The 20,851-nt window shown below is 30.4% G+C and overlaps 1 protein-coding gene across 1 annotated transcript in view; it reads right to left on the reverse strand.

Annotated features, from left to right (window-relative positions):
* The window catches only part of hh (hedgehog signaling protein), a 228,377-nt gene extending 207,895 nt beyond the window's left edge, over positions 1–20,482 (reverse strand). Inside the window, exon 1 of the mRNA XM_085827440.1 lies at positions 19,629–20,482. Coding sequence (XP_085683566.1) covers positions 19,629–19,955 — 327 coding nt within the window. The 5' untranslated portion in view covers positions 19,956–20,482. The remainder of the gene's footprint in view (positions 1–19,628) is intronic.
* Positions 20,483–20,851: the final 369 nt, after the last annotated feature.

Consider the following 20,851-nt stretch of genomic DNA (forward strand, 5'->3'; position numbering starts at 1 on the left):
GTCATATTATAAATAATTTATCAGAAGATGAGCAAAGTTTAACGAAGATGCTTTAATATTAAAATGAAAAATTACATTAGAATTTTATCTTTTCTGGATTTTGCCTCAGTATATATTAGATAGTGGTATGCGCTCAGAAAGTATATTACAAAGAGAAATCGAATTTTTTCCCTGTGATATGTGCTTCAGTTGGGAATTTTTTAGAGAAAGGGAAACAACACTTTTTCATCGAATGATTTTACTCGATGTCTCATTTTAGGCTACGCAATTTGTTAAGAGAGTATAATGGTTATATTCTTCTTTTTAGCCAAAATGGGCAATTTGCCTAAAAGAGCTATTAATTTCGTTTTGGCATTTTGCGTCGTCCACTATAAAACGGAGTTTCACTTTTCAAATTGTTACCACTAAATATTAAAGACCAGCATTATATTTAACGAAATTAAATAATGAAGAATATGTATGTATGTTTCTCTCACTGTAAAAAAAAAAAAAAAAAAAAAAAAAAAAAAAAAACGAAGGTACCTACAGACATCAAATTTTGAATACCGTAGTCCTCCACTCGAATATGAGCACTTGGAAGCCCAAATTTGGAATTGTGTTTTATTATCTATTTTATATTTTGTAAAGCATTTATGAGTTTTTGATTAAGAAACTCAACGACTTCAAAACGAGCAACACTGCACAGAGGGGGGGGGGATAACATTTTGATCCACAGCGCGCCAGACTGTGTGTCGAAAATTCTAAAGATATGCTCTTTTTCCGAAGTTGCTGTTGAATTGGATTTTATGGTTTAAGTGCGAAGAATATGATATTTAATAAATAAAGGTAATACACAAAACGTCAAAAGAACGCGTAATATAAAATCTGAAAGCTTTCAGATTTCTTTTACTACTATAGTCTTAAACATTCGAAATTTGTTATTTTGGTTTAACAAATTAAAGAATTAAAAAATTTTTTCTTTTAATTTGATGAAAAGGCACACAAGCATTGCTTCTATATCCTTCCGTTAAAGTGCTGTATCATAATAAATTATTTGCTTTTTTTCGCTTTTAGAATGCGTTCACCCAAGTAAAGTTATAGCAAATATTCAATCATTTTATTCACTCAGGCATCAGTAAGCTTAGTGATTGAAAGGAAAAACATAGAAGAAATCGCTGACATTTTTCGCAGTTGCTAATCTGATTGCTTTTACGCGTTGTCATTAAATACCAGATACTTAATTTAAGCAAAATTAATTTAAAACAAATTAAATGTTAACAATTAAATATTTGCTGAAAGCAAACAATTATCCGCGTATAATAAAATTCCCTGCTTAAAAAAACATTCTGGGGTTAAAAAAAATAAATAAAAAAGAATTCCCATGGCATTCATTATTCAAGAAAACAGTTCCTTAAAAACATGGGTAAACATGTGGGCTTTTTTATGTCCATTTAGCGGCACTTCTGCTCTTAAAAATTGTTGAAAACTCACTTATCCTTTCATGGACTTTACACGCAACAATAGAAGATCCTAAAGCTAAGCGTTTCCTTTCAGAAGTTCTTCATCGCCCGTTTCCCTTTTTTATATTCAAGCGCAAAACAAGCAAAAGAGCTCCAAGTAGATGATACTTCTCAAAGCGCAGCTAAATCTAAAAGGAGTTTACCATTCACTAAAGTCTATACTTTTTGTCATACCGAGTGTAAGTTTTGACACATCGCATTGATCATTTTTATTTAAGAGCTTCTTTTCATTTTCAATACAGATGTACTTTTTTTTTTTACCATCGGTACCCAACATTCAAGAAAAAAGTTGTTGCTCGTGGGAAAATCTCTTCACATTCCTAAACGCATGTTCGAGACGCACCTCTCCATCAAAGGCTGCCAATGAAGAATACAGATCACCACTGCTGGAAACCTTTTCTGTTGCTGGATGACATGCGTATATCGTGGTCGAACATATCCTAAGGCGCCTTAGTTACAGTTTTGTTATTTATCAGTTATCTTTACAAATTTAGGTCTCTGTTGATTTCTACTAGAAGTCTTCTCTACTGTGGTGTGTGAGCAACTGATAACATTGCTAAACAGTATAGCTTTACGAGAATTTGAAAGCATTTAAAAATTCCCCATTCCTCCAATAATTGAACTTTTACAATTTATCTGCTAAGCTGACGGAAAACGTTATTATTAGAATCTTTAATTCTGAATATTTATAAAATTTAACATTCAGTACATCATAAACCAAATCAAAACAAAATATGTAAAACGATAGTTTATTTATGAATAGGAATAAAAACTTTTTTTTTTTTTTTTTTTTTTCTTTACTGGCAATGCACACATATTTCTAATCTGGGGTAAAAAATATAACCTTATATATTCTGATAACTTGTTTGCAGAACTTAAAACTCGGGAGCGGAAGGGGTTAGCGCAAAAGCTCTTTCAGAAGACGTGGCAGTACTTCTGAAAACACAAAAGTGAAATTGCCAAAGTGTTTTTATTTTGCTGCTTTTGCAATATAAAAGTTGAATTCTTTGAAGTCTATTATCTGTAGTTAAACGTTAAAAAATGGGCAATTTTTCAAATTTTGAGACTTTATTTTATTATGTACATTAAGATTTTAATAAATCATACTTTTGTTCCGAAATGCAGAATTATATATCCTTGCTATTTAGTAATCTAAATTATGGTACTTTAACATTTTAATAAATCATACTTTTGTTTCGAAATGCAGAATTATCAGTCCTTATTATTTAATAATCTAAATCATGCTAATTTTTTTTATTATCGTCACTTTAATTAAAAAAAAAAAAAAAAAAAAAAAAGAAAGAAAAGAAAGAAAGAAAGGGAGAAAAAGAAAAGATTACGCATTCCCCCCCCCTTTATTTCGTAAACACTTGTAGTTCGACCCGGAATCGAATCCTAGGGGAAGGGATTAGCTGCATGGTCATTTTCGTGGCTTCGTGTAATGTAGATATAAATCAGTTTCCTTCACAAAATCCTCCCTGACGACATCTGTCCCCAGAGGCAAGAAGTCCTCGAGTTGTTTCGCTTTAATTGATTACAGTAATGTTCACTCTTTGCACATGATTACTGCATTTTTCAAATCACATGTATTTATGTGCTTTTATATGCTTTATTAAACTCTCATTTATAAGTTTATTACATTTTGTGGCCTTTAAACTTACTTTATTAAATTGTCATAACTAACAACTTGCAGTAAATTAGCTTCGTTCAATACATTTACGTCATTTATTTAACAGGATATAACTAAAAAAAAATTAACATTTGAAGATTGGGAAAATGTTTTTTTAATAATTCAGCAGTTAAATTCATAAATATACAGAACACTGGATTATTCATATTTCCATGAAATGTTCTAAAAACTCATAACGAATATACGCAACTGATCTTTCATTTTAGTACAATAAAATTAAAAAAAAAATATTATATACATATATATATATATCACAGATGCCCATTTTTGCTGGTACATATATGCTGGTGTGTGGACATATATGCTGTAAACCCGTTTCGTGCCACATGCGTGCCAATAATACTTAGACCAGAGGTGGGGAACCTTTTTACCATTAGAGGCCGCATTTAAATTAGGCAGCAATAAGAGAGGCCGCATAAGCTGATTGACCTAAGAAAGTGACTTTTGTGAAATTATTATAGTTTTTCTATAGATTTAACAATTTATTGCATTATATAGAAAAAATAAAATATAATACTACAAAATTTTAAATATAATATAGATATAAAATAATATAAAAATATTATAAAAAAATACAATAAAAAATATTTTTTTATTCACTAAGTTAGTGACTTATTTGGCTTTGTTTTTTGTTTGACAGTAATTGTATATTTGGATCAAGCTTCGTAACACACAGCTTTAATTGATCCTCTAAATGTGCATCTGTAATTTGCGTTCTTAAATTTGTTTTTATTTTTGACATGAGAAAAAATGTTGTCTCGCAACAGTAGGTACTTCCGAACCAGGAAAGTAAACGGCGAGCATGTTCTCGAAGGCATGGATATTCAACAGCATTTTTCCAGATTTCTATGGGATCCTTTTTAGCGTTAAAAAGGGATTTGATGATACTATCTTCCCCTAAATCAATTAACTCCATTTGTAGTTCTACAGGAGCCTCGGATATATCTATTAAATGTGGTTCAAATGCCAGTTTCATAGCAGGAGTGTGCTCGTCAAAATCAGAAAATCTATTAGTATACTCTTCTATTAAACAATCCAAGACACCTACATATTCATCGAATATTTTATTTTCACAGTTCTGCTCATTTAACATTTTAGCTAGCTCCGGGAAGTGTTGTGCAGATATTTCCGATCGACAAAGCAATGTTTTGAAAAATGATAATTTTTTTTCTAAACGCTTGGATCTTTTGCCACATTTCATAAATATACCTTGTTTCACCTTGCAGGCAAATATTTAAATTGTTTTGTTTTGTCATCATATCAGACAAAAATGCAAGGTTTCTGAGAAATACTTCATCTGATAGATTACGTTGTTTTCCTTGTTCTTTATAAAAGTTTAAAATTTGTCGTCGTAAAGACAAAACTTTTATCAAAAACTGACCTGTTGATAGCCAGCGAACCTTGCAGTAGTATGGCAGGTCAACACTATACGTTTCCTCATCTAAAGAGAGCATCTGCCGAAATTCACGATGACGCATTCTATTTACGCGAATATAGTTGACAATGGCAATGGTTCTATCCAGAGTGTCTTGCAAAATGGTAGATTTTGCGCAAAGATTTTGCTGATGCAAAATGCAGTGAAATGATTTCAATTTTTTTTTCAAGTTTAAGTTTTCCTTTTTTAACAAAGCAACGAATCCTTCTTTTTTGCCTCTCATGAAAGGTGCGCCATCGGTGCAGACACTGACTAAATTACTGACATTCAATTGTAATTTATTACATACTTCTTTGAAGTTTTCGAAAATATCGGCTCCGCGAGTTCTTCCAGTTAGTGTACCCAACGCAAGTAGTTCTTCGTAACATTGAAAATCTTTAGTTATAGCACGAATAAAATATAAAATTTGTGCCGAATCTGTTTTATCAGTGCTTTCATCTAAAGCAATTGAAAAATAAACATCTTCATTTTGTATAATTGCATGAAGTTGCTCTGTTACATTTTGCGCTAATTCGTGCTGTCGATCTGTTACAGTTCTTCTTGAAAGAGGTAATTGTTTGTATTTGTCGACCGCTTCAACAATACATTCTTTAATTATTTCAATGTCACTAAATGGTTTGCGCCTTTTTCCAAGTATATGTGCTATTTTATACGTAACAGCAACTGCAGCGGAATTTTGATTTACAAAGGCACTAAAAGATGCCTGCTGATGATGCTTCTCATTTTTCAACTTTTGAAGTGCAGCTTTTCGTGATTCACCTTCTAAAACGAAATATTTATGTTCTTTATGAGTCAAATAGTGTTTATTTGCATTCGCTTTTTTTAAAGTATTTAAAACTGTATTGCACAACAAACACATCATTTTATCTTTCTCAGCAGTAAAGAAAAAATCTAACTCAAATTCTACATTAAATGTTCTGTTTTCATCACTTAATTTTCTTCTCTTACTATTTGACATGATGGATAAAAAATCGAATATCAAATAATATCTTTAACAAAGAGTGTACTTTCTAGAAATACAATAAAACCGTGTACCTGTTATAAGCACGCACTGTTAACTACAGTTAGCTGAAGATAGCAACAGGGAAGCGTTGAGAGATGCGAGTCAGAGAAGCCAAAGCAAGGTGTGACACTCAAATGGGAGATCTGAAACCGAGTTTTGTTTACTTCTTAGACAAGGTAGTTGGCGCTGTTAGCTGTGGGCCAGAGCCTCGCTCATGCGTGTTAGAGTCCATTTCAGATTAGTATTCTGACGTCATGCTACAATATGACTGTCTTTGGCGGGATTTTTCGCGCAACTGTCATGGCGTTGATGTACAATAGTTGTTTGAAACGAACTCTACCATTTTGTACTAGGTGGCAAAGGGCCGCACAAGAACCTCGCGGAGGCCGCAGGTTCCCCACCTATGGCTTAGACAATCTCACTCGCGCAACTGTCATGGCGTTGATGTACAATAGTTGTTTGAAACGAACTCTACCATTTTGTACTAGGTGGCAAAGGGCCGCACAAGAACCTCGCGGAGGCCGCAGGTTCCCCACCTATGGCTTAGACAATCTCACTCGCTGGAAATGAAAATATTTTTTTCTATACAGTGTTGCCATCACTCGCTTTGAAATCGTTGATTTTATTAATAAAAAATTTGTTAAAGTTTTACAAAAATGAAATAGGTAGTAAAACAAATTTGAAATTGAAAACTCGAGCTTCCGGTGTCCATGTTCGGATGAAGGATTACGTTATTCAAAATTTGATGTCTCTAGGTACCATTGTTTTGTCACAATGCAAGAAACATACATACATTCATGTAGATATCTCATTATTTAATTTCTTTAAATATAATAAAGAGTGATAATATTTGGTGGCAACAATTTAAAAAGGGATACGCCCTTTATATGAACCGATGGAAAATGCAGTTTCGAGACTAATAACCCTTCTGAGCAAACGCTCCTTTGGGATAATAACACAGCAGGGGGGTGCGAATACGAAAAATTTCAAGTTCTGAACAAAAATATGAAAATCGATAATTTTCTCTTTGGATGTACGAAATTTATTGAACTTTATACGTTTCTTTTTAATTTATACAGGGTACAGAAATTTGATTTTGCTTTTCTATACTATCACTGCTATTAAAACTTCCACTTTGATTAAAAAATGCACAAAAAAGAGCACAAATATCTAAAAAATCAGAGAACGGGAATTGAATTATATATCAGTGTGGCCATTTTAATATATATCGAAGAAATTATTTCCTCTCTCCCCCTCTAAAGAATGACCTAAAATCACACACTCAGATGAATAATTTAATTTTCATTTAAGTCCTACCTGAGGGGGGAAGGATAAAATAATAAATATGTGAAAATAGCGCCTTACAAAGGTTACACGAAGTTACATTTGTCCAAGACAGACGTGAATATTTAGTATTCAGTTTTACATTCAGAATAACTTTTTGTGTAAACAGAAAAAAGTAGTACTATAAATTCTAAGTGTTATGTAGTAGCTGTAGTGCTGGATTAACAATTAAGCAAAATAAACATGGGTTTAAAACATCAAGTAAAAACGGCACCACAAAAAGATCCTTAAGCATTTAAGAAAGGCACCAAAAAATTTCCCACTGCCAGTTTTAATGTATGATGCAGCTATACCAAACCTAGAGAAAGAAAAAAAAATGACTTAAACACATTTGGCATCACCAGAATCTTAGGAATAATGGGAATCTTAGGAATCACAGGAATAATGGGAAAATGTTAAGAAGCTTTATGACTAGTACCTTTATTAAAGTAAACGTCGCAGTCGTTTCATTCTCAAGTAACTGAAATAACCACAATTGTTGCTTATAAAAAATATCCTTGTAAATTATTATCATATTTTTTTATTAACGTATAATTAAAAATTCCTGAATAAAAATGCATACTATGAGAGCTGTAGTAATAACGTTTTAAAGTTGAATATGTGTTTATATATATATATATATACATATTACCGGCCTAAAGCCTCTGCAGATGAATAATTTAATTTTCATTTATTTAAGTCCTACCTGTATATTAAATTTATAACGAAAATTTTCATAAAGATGTTTAGTCCATCAAAATACGAATGTTTTAATCTCTTCATTTGATGTGTTCTTAGAAAGAGTACGACACGCTTAAAAGGTTTACTTTAACTTGCAAAAGAGGTATGCAGGTGCGTGTGCGGTAGCCAGAAACCAAAAAGTAGAATACATTCCAGGGGTCTTGCACAAAAGGCAACAGGCTCATACCCTGACAATCGAGCAGCAAATCACGAACAATTTACGATCGAAGTTTTTTCAATATCCCATTATCGTTTACAGATGGGGGTCCTGCAGTGATGCCTACGGGGAAAGCATCTGAGCAATAATCACCCTGTGGAGCACAATAATTACAGCTTTTCTAGGAGTCCCTTAAACCACAAAAGACCAATAAAAGTGCTACTTTTCCCTTCGTATTGTCTGCTTTTGAGACTGGTCAACGGACACTAGAAAGCCAATTTGACCCTGATGACAACAAAATCACCATGGAAGAGGGAAGATTGAAAGGCTACGCGATTTGTGGGTGACTTTGGTGCAAGTGGATACGCCATTTAAAACCCTTTGAGCGGCTTGAACGGTTTTGTTGCTACTTTGTACGTATTTCCCTGTTAGTTAAAATATACTAATCTTATGTTTTCGTTAATTATCTAGGCTATGAAAACGCACAGAATAAAGCAAGTAGTTATACTAATAGCTGTTTAAACAAAGCTCTTTATAAGCGAATCCTGAAAAGTCTTGCCGCTCAGAGGATGAAATCGCGGCAATATATTTGCAAGCGAAACACGCATAGCATAATTTTGCTTATTTGTGTATTTGCAAGCAATAATTTCCTTCCTTTGTTAGATATATTTTTAACAGGTAGAATTATAATTACAGTGAGGTATCATACATCATAAATTAAATTTATTACTAATTTTATTAAAATTTCTAATTAAATTAAATTTATTACTAATTTTATTAAAATTTCTAATTAAATTAAATTTATTACTAATTTTATTAAAATTTCTAATTAAATTAAATTTATTACTAATCTAAAGGCATTAAAAAAATTTTTTTTTTGCTTGCTGTAATGTCAATGGTGATCAAATAAATGATCAATGGAGTGCATAGTTTGCGAAGTCATTTTCTGCGCATGACAAGATTATGCCAAAATTATTGCCCCATGTTAATGTCGCCCTTACAAGAAATTTAGCAGCAAATTATTGCTGCTGCATATTTCATAATTCTTGGGTAATTTTAACATACTTGGCATGAATTAATAATTACTTTAATGTACATTGACTTGCTAAATAATGTAGAAAGAGGTAGAATTATAATTATAGAGAGCTTGATAAGCGCTTATAAAGAGCTTGATAAGCAAATTTTCCACTGTTTTATTATTAACATTAAAGTAACTTCATCAGTAACTTTTCATTGTACTTATAACTATGAAAGGCTTTTTTTCTAAGAAAACCAGCTAGCGTAGCATTGATAGAATCTGCCTGCAATATAACTACCAGTTTTGTTGTTTGACTTCTGAAATAATAACTACCAGTGTTCAGCGACTTAACCGCTCTGCCTCTGGTGGGCCTGTAATGTAATAAATGATCAGAAATATAATAGATTAAAATTGAAATCCTTAAGTTAACTATTTATTTTACCAACCAGTTATCTACTTTAATTTTTTTATTGATCTTCTTCATTGTCATTAAGAACTGTAAACAATCACTACGAATAGTGATCCATTGTTATAAATGATGCTTTATTAAAATTAATAATAATAATTCAGTAATAATAGTGATTTGAATGTTGAAGTGCATAAAATCGCATAGCCATTACCATTTATAGACCAATATAGCCATTACAGTTTATAAACCTATGAAGGTTTCTAATTTTTCAAATTATGGTTTACCTGCATAAAGATTCGAGCACCTTTATAACGGAGCATTGTTATGAAGGCATCCCTTGTGGAAGATGCATTCTTAAAGGGGATTTCCTTAAATATCAAAATAATTCAATATATATATATATATATATTGTATAAATATGTTGCATTATATTATTTTGCAAAGTTAAAAATCAGCAAATAATTCTATATTACAACTGCAGTTATCAGGACAACACACCATAATGCTAGGAGATTAGCATTTCATCTATGTGATTTTTTAGTCATCTTAATAATATTTTTCTTTGTTCACAAACAGAAACTAAACGAACTTGTTGAACATAAAGAAAATTCAATGGCCATGAAAAATAACATGCATCTTTGTACATATTTTACTTCCACCGCATCTTAACCTATTTTGAAATATACAGAAATATATATATGCATTGGAAATTACTTTCATAACTATTCCTTTAATATATATACTTTGGTAGAAAAAGAGTCAATGTCCAGTTTGCAAATTTTTAGAAAGAGCTGTTTCTGTTTCGACAAGTCTTCAAAACATATGTGTAGAAGTTGAAATGTTTCTCCGAGATTTAATTATTCCTTTATATTTGAAAAGTTATGCAATTATTTCCTCTTTTAACACACATATAATTTATAATATTATTATAACAGCGCACTTTATTTGCATGTATCATATATCTATCTCTTGAAAGTGGATCTGACTGAAAATAAAATGATGGAAGGAGAGTGGGATATTTTTTATGATGCGAAATGCGTGATTTTGATTTGACTCAAGCAAAAACTTTTGACGTTTTGAACAGCACTTTTTTCCCCGCTAAAGGACAGATATAATTTCTAGGCAATTAAGACACTTATAATTTTTTCTTACTATTTTATACACTTAAATATTCCTTAGTGTAAGCATTCTGAAACTGTCTTTCCGTTTCCCAAGAATGGGCATTGCAAATTTGGGTACTTTTTCATTAAATATGATGAAAAGTTCAGAATTATAACAGAACAAATAATTGCTAAACTACATATTTCTAAAGGGTAATGTGGATATCTTGTTGATAAAGTGAGAAGGTCATTAACCCTGACGATTAGCTTTGTTCCAGCTAACTGAGTCACGGTGTGTTTTTATCGGCTAAACAAACAGCTGTATCGAACCCTTCTTAAAATGTTGAACTTTCATTTACCACATAAATTCCACTAGTATAAAACAGAATACGGCGTAAGCTTAACTTGTTGGGTACATCGTAAATTTCTTTCTAGCAAAATATAAAGTACAGTGAATTTGTCTTAGCGATCATTTTTCTAAGACGGCCACACATCAAAGTGATAAATACTTTGGGAAATAAAAATAACACCAATGGTAAATGTCATCTATCTAAGGCAAACCCCTCCTTAAAAGACGAAAATCACTCAGAATTGTTTTAAAGTTTGCCGTATTTTATTCATTCATTTATATAAATATTTTTTTTTTTATTTATTTACTGTAGTATTTTGTAAAGTACGCACACATAGTTACTCTCATTTCCGAACAGTTGCTGCAGATTTTTATTACAGAATTAAATAATCTTTTTATCTGTAATTACCCTTTAATTTTTTTAAATAATGGGCATGACAACAAAGCCAATTTTAATATAAAAAGCTCTCGTAGTTGTGCTTCTTTGCCTTTTATGAGGAAAGCAATGTCGCATACACAACTTATTGAAAATATTATTATACATTTGACTTGAATTCCCAGTAGTAACGCTGCATATTTTTGAAGGAAACATCAGAGTCATCAATAATAAATTAAAATAATTGTGCAATTAATTATTAAAGCTTCTGTATATATAAATTCATTATAGGTACTTGTATTTGTTTCAGTAGTTTAAGAAAAATATAGGATATCTAGCAGATATGAAAATTCGTTGCATATGTAAATGCTTAGAAAAACGCAAACTCTCTAAGACAGATAATAAAATTGTTTAGGATAGATAGTAAAATTTAGAATATCCGTATTATTTAGGACTATAATTCTTTTGGATATTAAAAAGAATCAGACCATTAGGTTGTCTTTCTTTTGTAAACCAAATGTTCAATAACTTAAATATAAGTGAGGTAGTTTTGTTTTCTTTATAATATTAAAGTTTGTATGCTTAAAAAACTATATAATTTGTTTTTATAAAACAAAGCATAAAACAACACTAAAATAAAATGAGGAAATTGTATCTCCTATTATCTACCCCACAAGGCTATTTGAAATTTCAATTGCTTTGCGTATTATAAGATTAAAATTTCTTTCGTAGAGGAAGAATTGGCATATCAGGACCCTTGCTTTTACCAAAGACCACAAAGATTATTTTTAAAAAAGAGCGCAACATCTTATAGCTAAGAAATAGTTTATGTAAACAAAATACAAAATTATGTAAAGAAAATTACAAAAGGCTCATATGCAGTACAAATGCAGTTCCCATTAAACGTTATAAGTCACACATTTGCTTAAAAAAAAACCTATCTGCTTGTCGTACTCATTCATTTAAGTTAAATAAGACTTTTTATTAAAAGCAATAAGATTATTAAAAACATTTAGGTAAGAGCAAGCCTGATTTTACTGGGCTTGAAAGAGGTATAAGCGATCTGGATAACTGATATTCTGGATGCTTGGAATCCGGATAACTAGAGTTCATATGCATATATTTATTCATTCTGCAGTTAAAGGGTATAGCCGCCAAGAATTGTTTATTTTACATACTTTCCAGCTGCTGGATGAATGAAGTGCCACGTTTCTGAAAGTAGGGAATTTATGTACTGTATAAAATTTTTTCAGTCCAGTCATGCTTAAATAAGAATAATTACGGGATTTCAAATGAAATTATAGGCATAAAATGCTCCAGAAGTGTAAAATTTTCTCCTCTAATTAAAATCTACGGGTAACTAAATTATTTTATTCTATCGTACATGTTTTTAGAATAAATCTTTATTAGAGCATGCCTGTTGTAATATTTACGCTATACGTTTAGTAAAGTTTTAAGTTTTTAATCTCTTTTTTTTTTTTTTTTTTTTTTTTTTTTTTGCAATAACAATATTTTCAAATAAATTTAGAAAATTTTAAGAGAGCATTATAAAATTAGTCAATGTAATCTTAATATTTAGTTTGCTATTAATTTAGTTTTTAGGTAATTTTTTTCAAAATTCTAGCCTATTTTTTCTAACATCGAAACATTAATTAAATCTTTAACAGTTCCGCTCCCCATCCAAATAGAGTTTGTCACTGAACAGTGTATTTTCACTCATATTTATTATGTTTATTATTATTATTTCAGTATATGGTTTGGAAAAATCGCAAATGATACCTTTAAAGTTATACCGTGTGGCACATTACTTATGCAAGAAAATACAACAAACAGAATATTTATCTTGAAGCAAAGGCCATAAACTTACATATTGATAGATGTGATGTAGCATTATCAAATATTCGTTTTATATTTGTTGATATTTATCGTATCGATAACTGCACTTATTACGCATTTTCTATTCCTCCTGCAATGCTTAATTACACTTCCTTTTCTTTAGCTTGGTTTATTGTAAGAGTACCTAAGATATGTGACGTATATTTTTATTCGGCAGAGTAAAACTCTATTAATCAGTTTTAATTTAATTAACGCTGTTTTGGCGTGACATCTGTACTTAAGGACAGAATAAAGGATCCTTTTCCCCAAAACGAATTATGAAACTGATTTACAACGGATTCAGAAGAGATTTATTTCGTGGTGTCTCTACGTACATATGTACGCAAGTATCTCGCATAACACAAAAACGAGTAGCCTCAGAACACTGAAATTTTGTATATAGGACTGCTCTAGCATATATTTGTTCACCTCCCTTTTTGGTTACAATCGGACGCACCAAAACTGTATATATGTATAACTGCTGAATAAAAAATACTGAATAAAAAAAAAAATGTACCAATAAACTGAATACTGACTAATTCTTTTTAAATAATTAATGGTTTAAATTCTATTTTTGTTCCTTAGCGATGGTATTCAAAAAGTTTTCTAATTATAAATTATTGGTTTATATGGGTGTATATATATATATACACCCATACCCACTCCGTTACTCGACTCAGTGAGCTGAGATTTTTATTCTTGTATATTAGTAAATTATGCATTTTTTGTTTTAAAAATTATTGAATTATGTTGTTCTTATCTTCCGATTGAGGTTTTTATGTCTTTAGTTAATCTGCATGCAATAGTTGTAGAATTATCAACAATTTAAAAATTGTTTAAGGGCGGTTAGGCCTAATTTGTTTTTACCATAGCAGCCACATTTGTTTACATTTGAAACTTAATAGAATAGTAATTTAAGTTTTTCTGCACCTTCAGTGTCTTTTTGCCGAATGGGACCGAAACGAAACTTTTAGTTTTGTGCAACAAAAAAAAATCTGCCTTTTTTCCTGCTGTCCGCATTGCTTATTTTTGCGTAAAAACTATAATTTTAGTTGTAAAAATTATTTTTAAAATCGTTTTTACTGTATTTGGTGTTTTATGTTTTCCTCTGTCTTTGAATTGTTAATGAAGATATTTTGAGTAATGTATTTTGCTTTGCCATGAAGTGAGAACTGAATTAATTGAATGAGAAATATATCTCTAATGAAATTCGAGGAAGCAAGTTGAAATGAATGCAGGGAAAAATGCGCATAATTTAATATTCCGTACAAAGGAGTCATGTGGTGTACACATCAGATTTTTTTAACTTCTCGTTGGACCATCTTTCCATGTAAAATAATGCTCACATAACAAAATTCAAAGGAATGAATTATTTTTTCCAAAAAGTTATGAAATGCATATCGATTGCAGCACATACTGGAAATAATCCCCATGTTCACACTGACACCTGTTCTGCTTGACAGATCACTTGTAAAGTTTTACGACATTTCAAGATAAACAAAGGTCACGTTGCTCCGACAGGGAAGAGTATTTTGACGGATACGAGAGGAAAGAGAAGGAGAGTACCTGCATATTTCTGTAACTATCAGACAGCACTTTGGGATATAGAGCATTGAAGTCGCCGCTGATGTTTCTTATACTTCAATCTCTATATGAAAGAACATGCTCGATTTATAACCAATAAACAGCATCACAAAGATAAAAACTCGCAAAAGACTTCTGCATTTTGAATAAAGATTATTCACCTGTTATGACGCTGCTCAGTGTACATAGACTTCAGATATTAAGCTGCTGTTATTGAGAGTAAAACTATATACAAATAATATGTTAACAAAGTAGTTCTTCCTTCGAGTCCTAAAAATCAACCTTTAATAAATATTAAATGAATGTAATGTACATAAATGCATGCATAAACGTACATAACGTGATTTCGATTTACATGTTCATATATTAACGATTTATTTTCTGTGTGTATGAATCGCATTTTGTGCTTTTCTATTTTTATTGATTTATTTACCGAATGCATATAAATGGCTTCTGTAACTGAAATTTTTCAGATTTTAGAGAGCACAGCGCAGAGAAAATTTTAATCATAGCATACGAATGAACAGATAGTATGCTACCTGTTAATTCGTAAATTTATTACAGTAAATTTACAAATGTTTTGCGATTCATTCAAAACTGAAAGGACAAAAATAAAGATATATATATATAATTTTTTTTTTTTTTTTTTTTTTTTTTTTGGTAATCTCCAAATCTTAACGGGCGGCATGAAATATGAAGCAAGAAATAGATATTTTGTTTATAATATACTTTAGTTATTTCTGTATTCAAATGGGATTGATAAATATTCCGTTTTGTGCCATCAGCCAGAAACAGTGTCAGAATTAAGAAATAACGATCATATTAAAGTTGAATAAATGTCCTCAATAATAAATCTAGCTTCATGCATCGCTGGCTAGCTTGATTATTTAAAGAATACCTGCTACATCACCAAAAGTATTCGACCTTTTTTTTTAAACATGAGAAATTTATGCTTTTCTTTTATTCAAAAAGATAAATGTTTTTTATTATGATATCTTAATATCATTAATTCACGTTATTTATAATCAGATCTATTTCGTATTATGACTTAACCCTTAAGCTCGTTATGAAAAATTCATATTCTGGTAATTTTCGAGACAGTCACGGTATTGGTTTCCAAATTCAGTGAAGGTCAATAAAAATGAATAAGCATCATTTATTACTTATCTTACGCTGAAAAGAAATAATTCATTTTTTATTCCGAAAATATAGCGTGCAGTTTTTCCCACTGTTTTAAAAACTAAGCTATTATGAAAATATATTACAAAGCAGAAATTTTATCATTTTTATAAATGTAGTTAGCTTTTTACAGTGTTAGTAACGTAAATCCAGAGCATTGTCGGCTAATTTTGCTAACATAATTAGCCAGATATAAATATGTAATATCAACAATGATAATATTTAAGCTAATTGTAAGTAAATAATCTGAATCTTTAAATGCGATATTTTAGGAACTGCAAGTTTAAAAATGTGATTTTAAGTTTTCTAGATAATCTTTTTTTTTTTTTTTTTTTTTTTTTTTTAAGTCTTTGTAGGGAAAGCTACATAATATGGGCATTATATTATAGGAACGTTATTATAAAGTACAGAAAAATAAGTGACCATCCTCAAACATTTCATTTTTATAAAAGAAACTCAATTAATTACAAATATTCAGTTTTCATCTTTAGTAGCTGACATTTCCAATGTTTCAGACTTCCTTTATTTATTAAATGCTCCACGCTTCAGATTAACCAAGAGAAGTACCACACGAGTGAATGCCATCAAAATTGAGTAGTACAGAGATATTTTGAAAAGTACTATTTTTCAAATATGATAAGTATACGAAATTATAAATTCTAATGAAATATTGCGACGCTTGTTTATTTTTATTTATGAATCTGTAAAATTCATGTTATTTGAGCCTTACAGTTCTCATTCAGCATTTTACTGAGAAGGTAAGTTAACAACTTCGAATCTTGACAATTTTACAATTAAAATTTATAAATGAAGGTTAGAAACAAATTTCATAACATTTTAGCTACCTTGTCAGTATAAACGAAAAAAATTTATATTTTGTTTCACGGATTTGAAGCAATTTTTTCATATACTTATCAGATATATCTAAATATAGAACTGGATTATATTCTCGATTTATTTTTATTAAATAATTTTAAAAATTAGAAAATAATCTAAATTTGCAGTACTACATTCCATTTTAATTAGTTTATTTATTTATTAAACTAAACAAACTTGTTTTAGCCACTCTTACGTTTATATTTCTAATTTAGCCTAAATATAGTTTGAAAGACTTATGGTTTCCCCTGAAATGAACAAATTTTGAGATATAATTTTGGTAAATTTTCCAAAATTATCGAAGAAAAGTTTTGAAATTGTTTTTCATAGAACATTTAATTTCATTTGTTGTAAATATATTATTGTACCCGCAAATTTTGTCAACAAATTATTATTAGCGTGCATGCTTCCTATTTAATTTTTGATTGTATACGTACGTCGTCTAAGTTATATTATATTGGACTTATATTATATTGGATACATTTATTATTACCATGTTTGTTTACTTTTTCTAGTTCGGAGAAAACACATGAGCTGGAAGTTATTTAAAGCAATTGCACTCTCAGAAACATTTCCCAATTTAAACATATTACAAAATGTTGAGTACAAGCAAATAAAAAAGTAACTCACATGGAAATTTTTAAATGTATGTATTCCAATTAAAATTTTACTAAGAAAATGAGGTTTCTTCTAAATGCTTTTCTAATTTACCTTCAGAGTCACAAAAATATTTATTAATAACAGCAGTTGTTTATACAATGAAAATATTTATTAATTAGATTTTGAGAAACAAATATACATAATTAATATTATTAAATCAAAGATTACAATCCTAATCGTCAATCTTATTCATATACTAGAAGTGCAAAATTTGTTTTGAAATAATATTTAATGAAAACCATTCTGCAGCGAAACAAGCGACATGAGCAAAAACAACTCTACAACGATATCAAACAATTACCACAAAATATGTTAAGAAATACTCATTTCATGCCAGAAATACTAATAGAAAAGTAAACATATGATACGTACCTATATTCTACTACCACTGCACTTATAGCAAATTTTTAGAATACTAATAATCATACATATGATATAGCTTAGATTTAGAGCTTCAATTTCCACGATTTTTTATATTCTAATTAAATTGTTTAGAATTCAAAATAATACGCAAGCTTTAGTATTTATGGTGAAAAATATTAAGATCAACATTGTGATATAAGTTAATAACAATATGTTCTCTTATGAATTATTTTCCTGTGTAATTTACAGTCTAATTTTCCACCCTTAATATCCCGCTTATTGTAGAATAACAATAAAGTGTAATAAACAGTATAAATCAGTTTTTCTTTTCTCTCTGTAAGCGCGAGAAGGCTTAATTACCTCTCTCTCTCTCTCTTTTTTTTTTCCCCAAAAGGAGAGAAAAGAAAGTAATGCATTGTAGAATGAAACGGTTGAATAACTATGAAATGGATAAACAATGTTATTTGTAAACTTTTCTATGTTTAAAGCAATTAATTCAATTTTAGACTTCTTTAATATTTTAACGGAAGTGAAAACAATGTTTTAACTACATGATTTTTGAAAAACATATTGTCACAAATAACTTACATTGTATTTACATATAAGCATATATGCGAAAAATTTAAATATTGCGTGCATGTATGCATGTTTGTTACATTATATGCATATATGCTTATAGGAGAATTATTGTATGCATGCCTATAAAATGTCGTTTATTTATGTATATGTGGTTTGTCATAATATTTTCCTCCCTGTACAGATATTTATGTTTAAAGAATTTCAAATAATCTTAGCTATTGAAAAAGCTAAATAGGGCTTTAACTTTGCAAATTGGAGGGTATGATAATTTTTGTGCTTTTCCATAATTATTCGTTTAAATTTCTTTTTTAAATACAAAACAAATAATCTTAATTGAAGTTTTCTCTCATGTTGTTGTTTGCTTTCTGCATAACGTTTAAAGTACACGTACTAAGAAAAAAAATAATAATTATTCCATTCAAAGTTTAATAATTTACGTTACATGTGTTTTTCTTCTATGTTTGCAATGTAGATTTTTTTCTATTTTATTTACTTGAATTTTAAAGTTTTTTCTCTTAATTTTAATTTATTTTCTCTGAAATTAATTTGCTGTTTTTAATTGGAAAATTACGTTATGCTATTTATTTTATAAAATAAAATGCTTCTAATTTCTTAAAGTGGGACTTTTTTCTATACATTAATGCTAAAAGATATAATGGCCTAAAATACGATTTATTTTTTATAACGGTTATCTTTAATAAAATACGATTTATCTTTTTATAACAATATCTGTTTAAAACTTGATTAAAGCAAAACATTATAAATTGTAGTAGCTATCGGAAGTTAATTTGCTTTATTTTATTGCAGTAAAATTTATATCACAGTTAAGGACTTTTAGTTTATCACTTTTGCTAACTAATCTTTATCAACAGTTTCTAATAATTGAAGTAGCAATAACTTTATAATTTGTATTTTATTTGCGTAATATATTTTCCAGATATGCAATAGAATCTACATGTACGCCAAACATTCTTCAGGTACTGTCAAATATTTGAAAATGAATATTTATAAGAGTGTATATTTTAATATTATATTTGTAGGACTGTATTTAGCCTGAAAATTCATAAGTACATTCCTGAAATTTATATTTGTAAGAAGGAATCAGAAAATATATTAACAGCCAATTATCTAAGAAGACCCAGTAATCTTTAAAAACTTAAGTTTCCAGATGCCTTAATTTGTATTTCATTGTTTTAGACACAAGCATTGAAAACAGCTGAAAAGGTATTTTACTTACAAGAGTAATGCAAATTAAATTAAAAATAGCATAAATAAACAATCTCCAATAATATAAGAACAATTCTAAAAAACGCAAGAAGTAAATATTTATATATCATTCCTGTATAATATGCTGAAAAGGGGGAAAATTATATTCAGGTACAGGAAAAAAGAAAAGAAAACAAAAGGCTCACGTTTGTCATTAGACGATCCTCCCCTGTTCCTTCTTCATCTTTAAACGTGATATCAATGTTGTAATTGGGCACTAATTCTTTGAATTTTGGATGATTCCTCGACATTTTTCCTTCTGGAGGTCCACTGGCACCAAGACTATTTTCGTTGACATTTGGAACGTGCTCCTTAAAGACAAGCGGAGTCAGCTTACGGGGGCTCCGGCGGCGACCACCACCTCTGCCAGGCCCACAGCTCAAAGCCGGAACCGTCATGTTCTCCAAAAGTACGATGAATATCAAAAAGGCACCGGCCGCCGAAGTCAACCCCGGCCGTCCTGTTGCACCCATGGATAACTTGCCGCTCTCCCAGAAGAGAACTTTTTTCTCCAACGTTTCTAGAAAACAGTTGGAATACGTTTGTATTGCATTGTTTCCTCTATGCTTTTTCGCATTCGCGAATTCTAGGGAACACAGTATCGAAGCATTTCACTTAACCAACAATCGATTGCTGGAGTAATCAACAGGTTCGCGCTTTTTCGTTTTTCCTACTGCAGTTATGCGCTAGCTTTTCTTATTCGGTATCCAGTGAGGTTCCTTTATTCGCTTGTATACGTACACAAACTCCATTATTAGGAATATTCTGGAATTTTACTGTAAAACGTTTATAAAACGCTACTCAAGGTAAATGAGGCACTAATTAATTGGGCAGCTTAGAGCTGCGCACATGAATGAGATAAATGAGCATCGGTACGAGCTGCGAATAAAGAGACATACACGTTAACAACGACCATGCTCGACTTTTAAGGTGTAATGATCTGTTAGGAGAAAGCCAAGAATTCGTCATCAATTAGGCTGCGAGCAGTCCGAGCTGCGATTGGTTCAGCAACTGTTGACACCGTCTTCTCTACGAATGACTCTCTGCCCCCACCCCCTCTCTACTTTCTTAGATCGCCTCCCCCCTTGTGGCTCCTATCGCTACAACTGCTCCTCCCTCTCTCCCTCTCCTTCTCTGTTCAGAAAGCACTCGAGTAGTTTTAAAGCATTTTCTGGAGCTGTGAAGAAAGTATTGTTCTTTTTTTCTTATACAAAACTTTTAAACGCTTTAGTAATCATCCTTAGAGTACTCTTTAAGTTGCCTTTAAAACCTATTATTTTCCCACGCTTAAACAGTAGGTAAGAATAAAAATGCACAACTTTCGAGCAACTATGATAACGGAATCCTTTCCTATATTAGTGTCATAAGA

This window comes from Stegodyphus dumicola, chromosome 1 (genome assembly GCF_044657685.1).
Source record: "Stegodyphus dumicola isolate Sdum_Otavi_A_Nest chromosome 1, ASM4465768v1".
Taxonomy (NCBI): Eukaryota; Metazoa; Arthropoda; class Arachnida; order Araneae; family Eresidae; genus Stegodyphus; species Stegodyphus dumicola.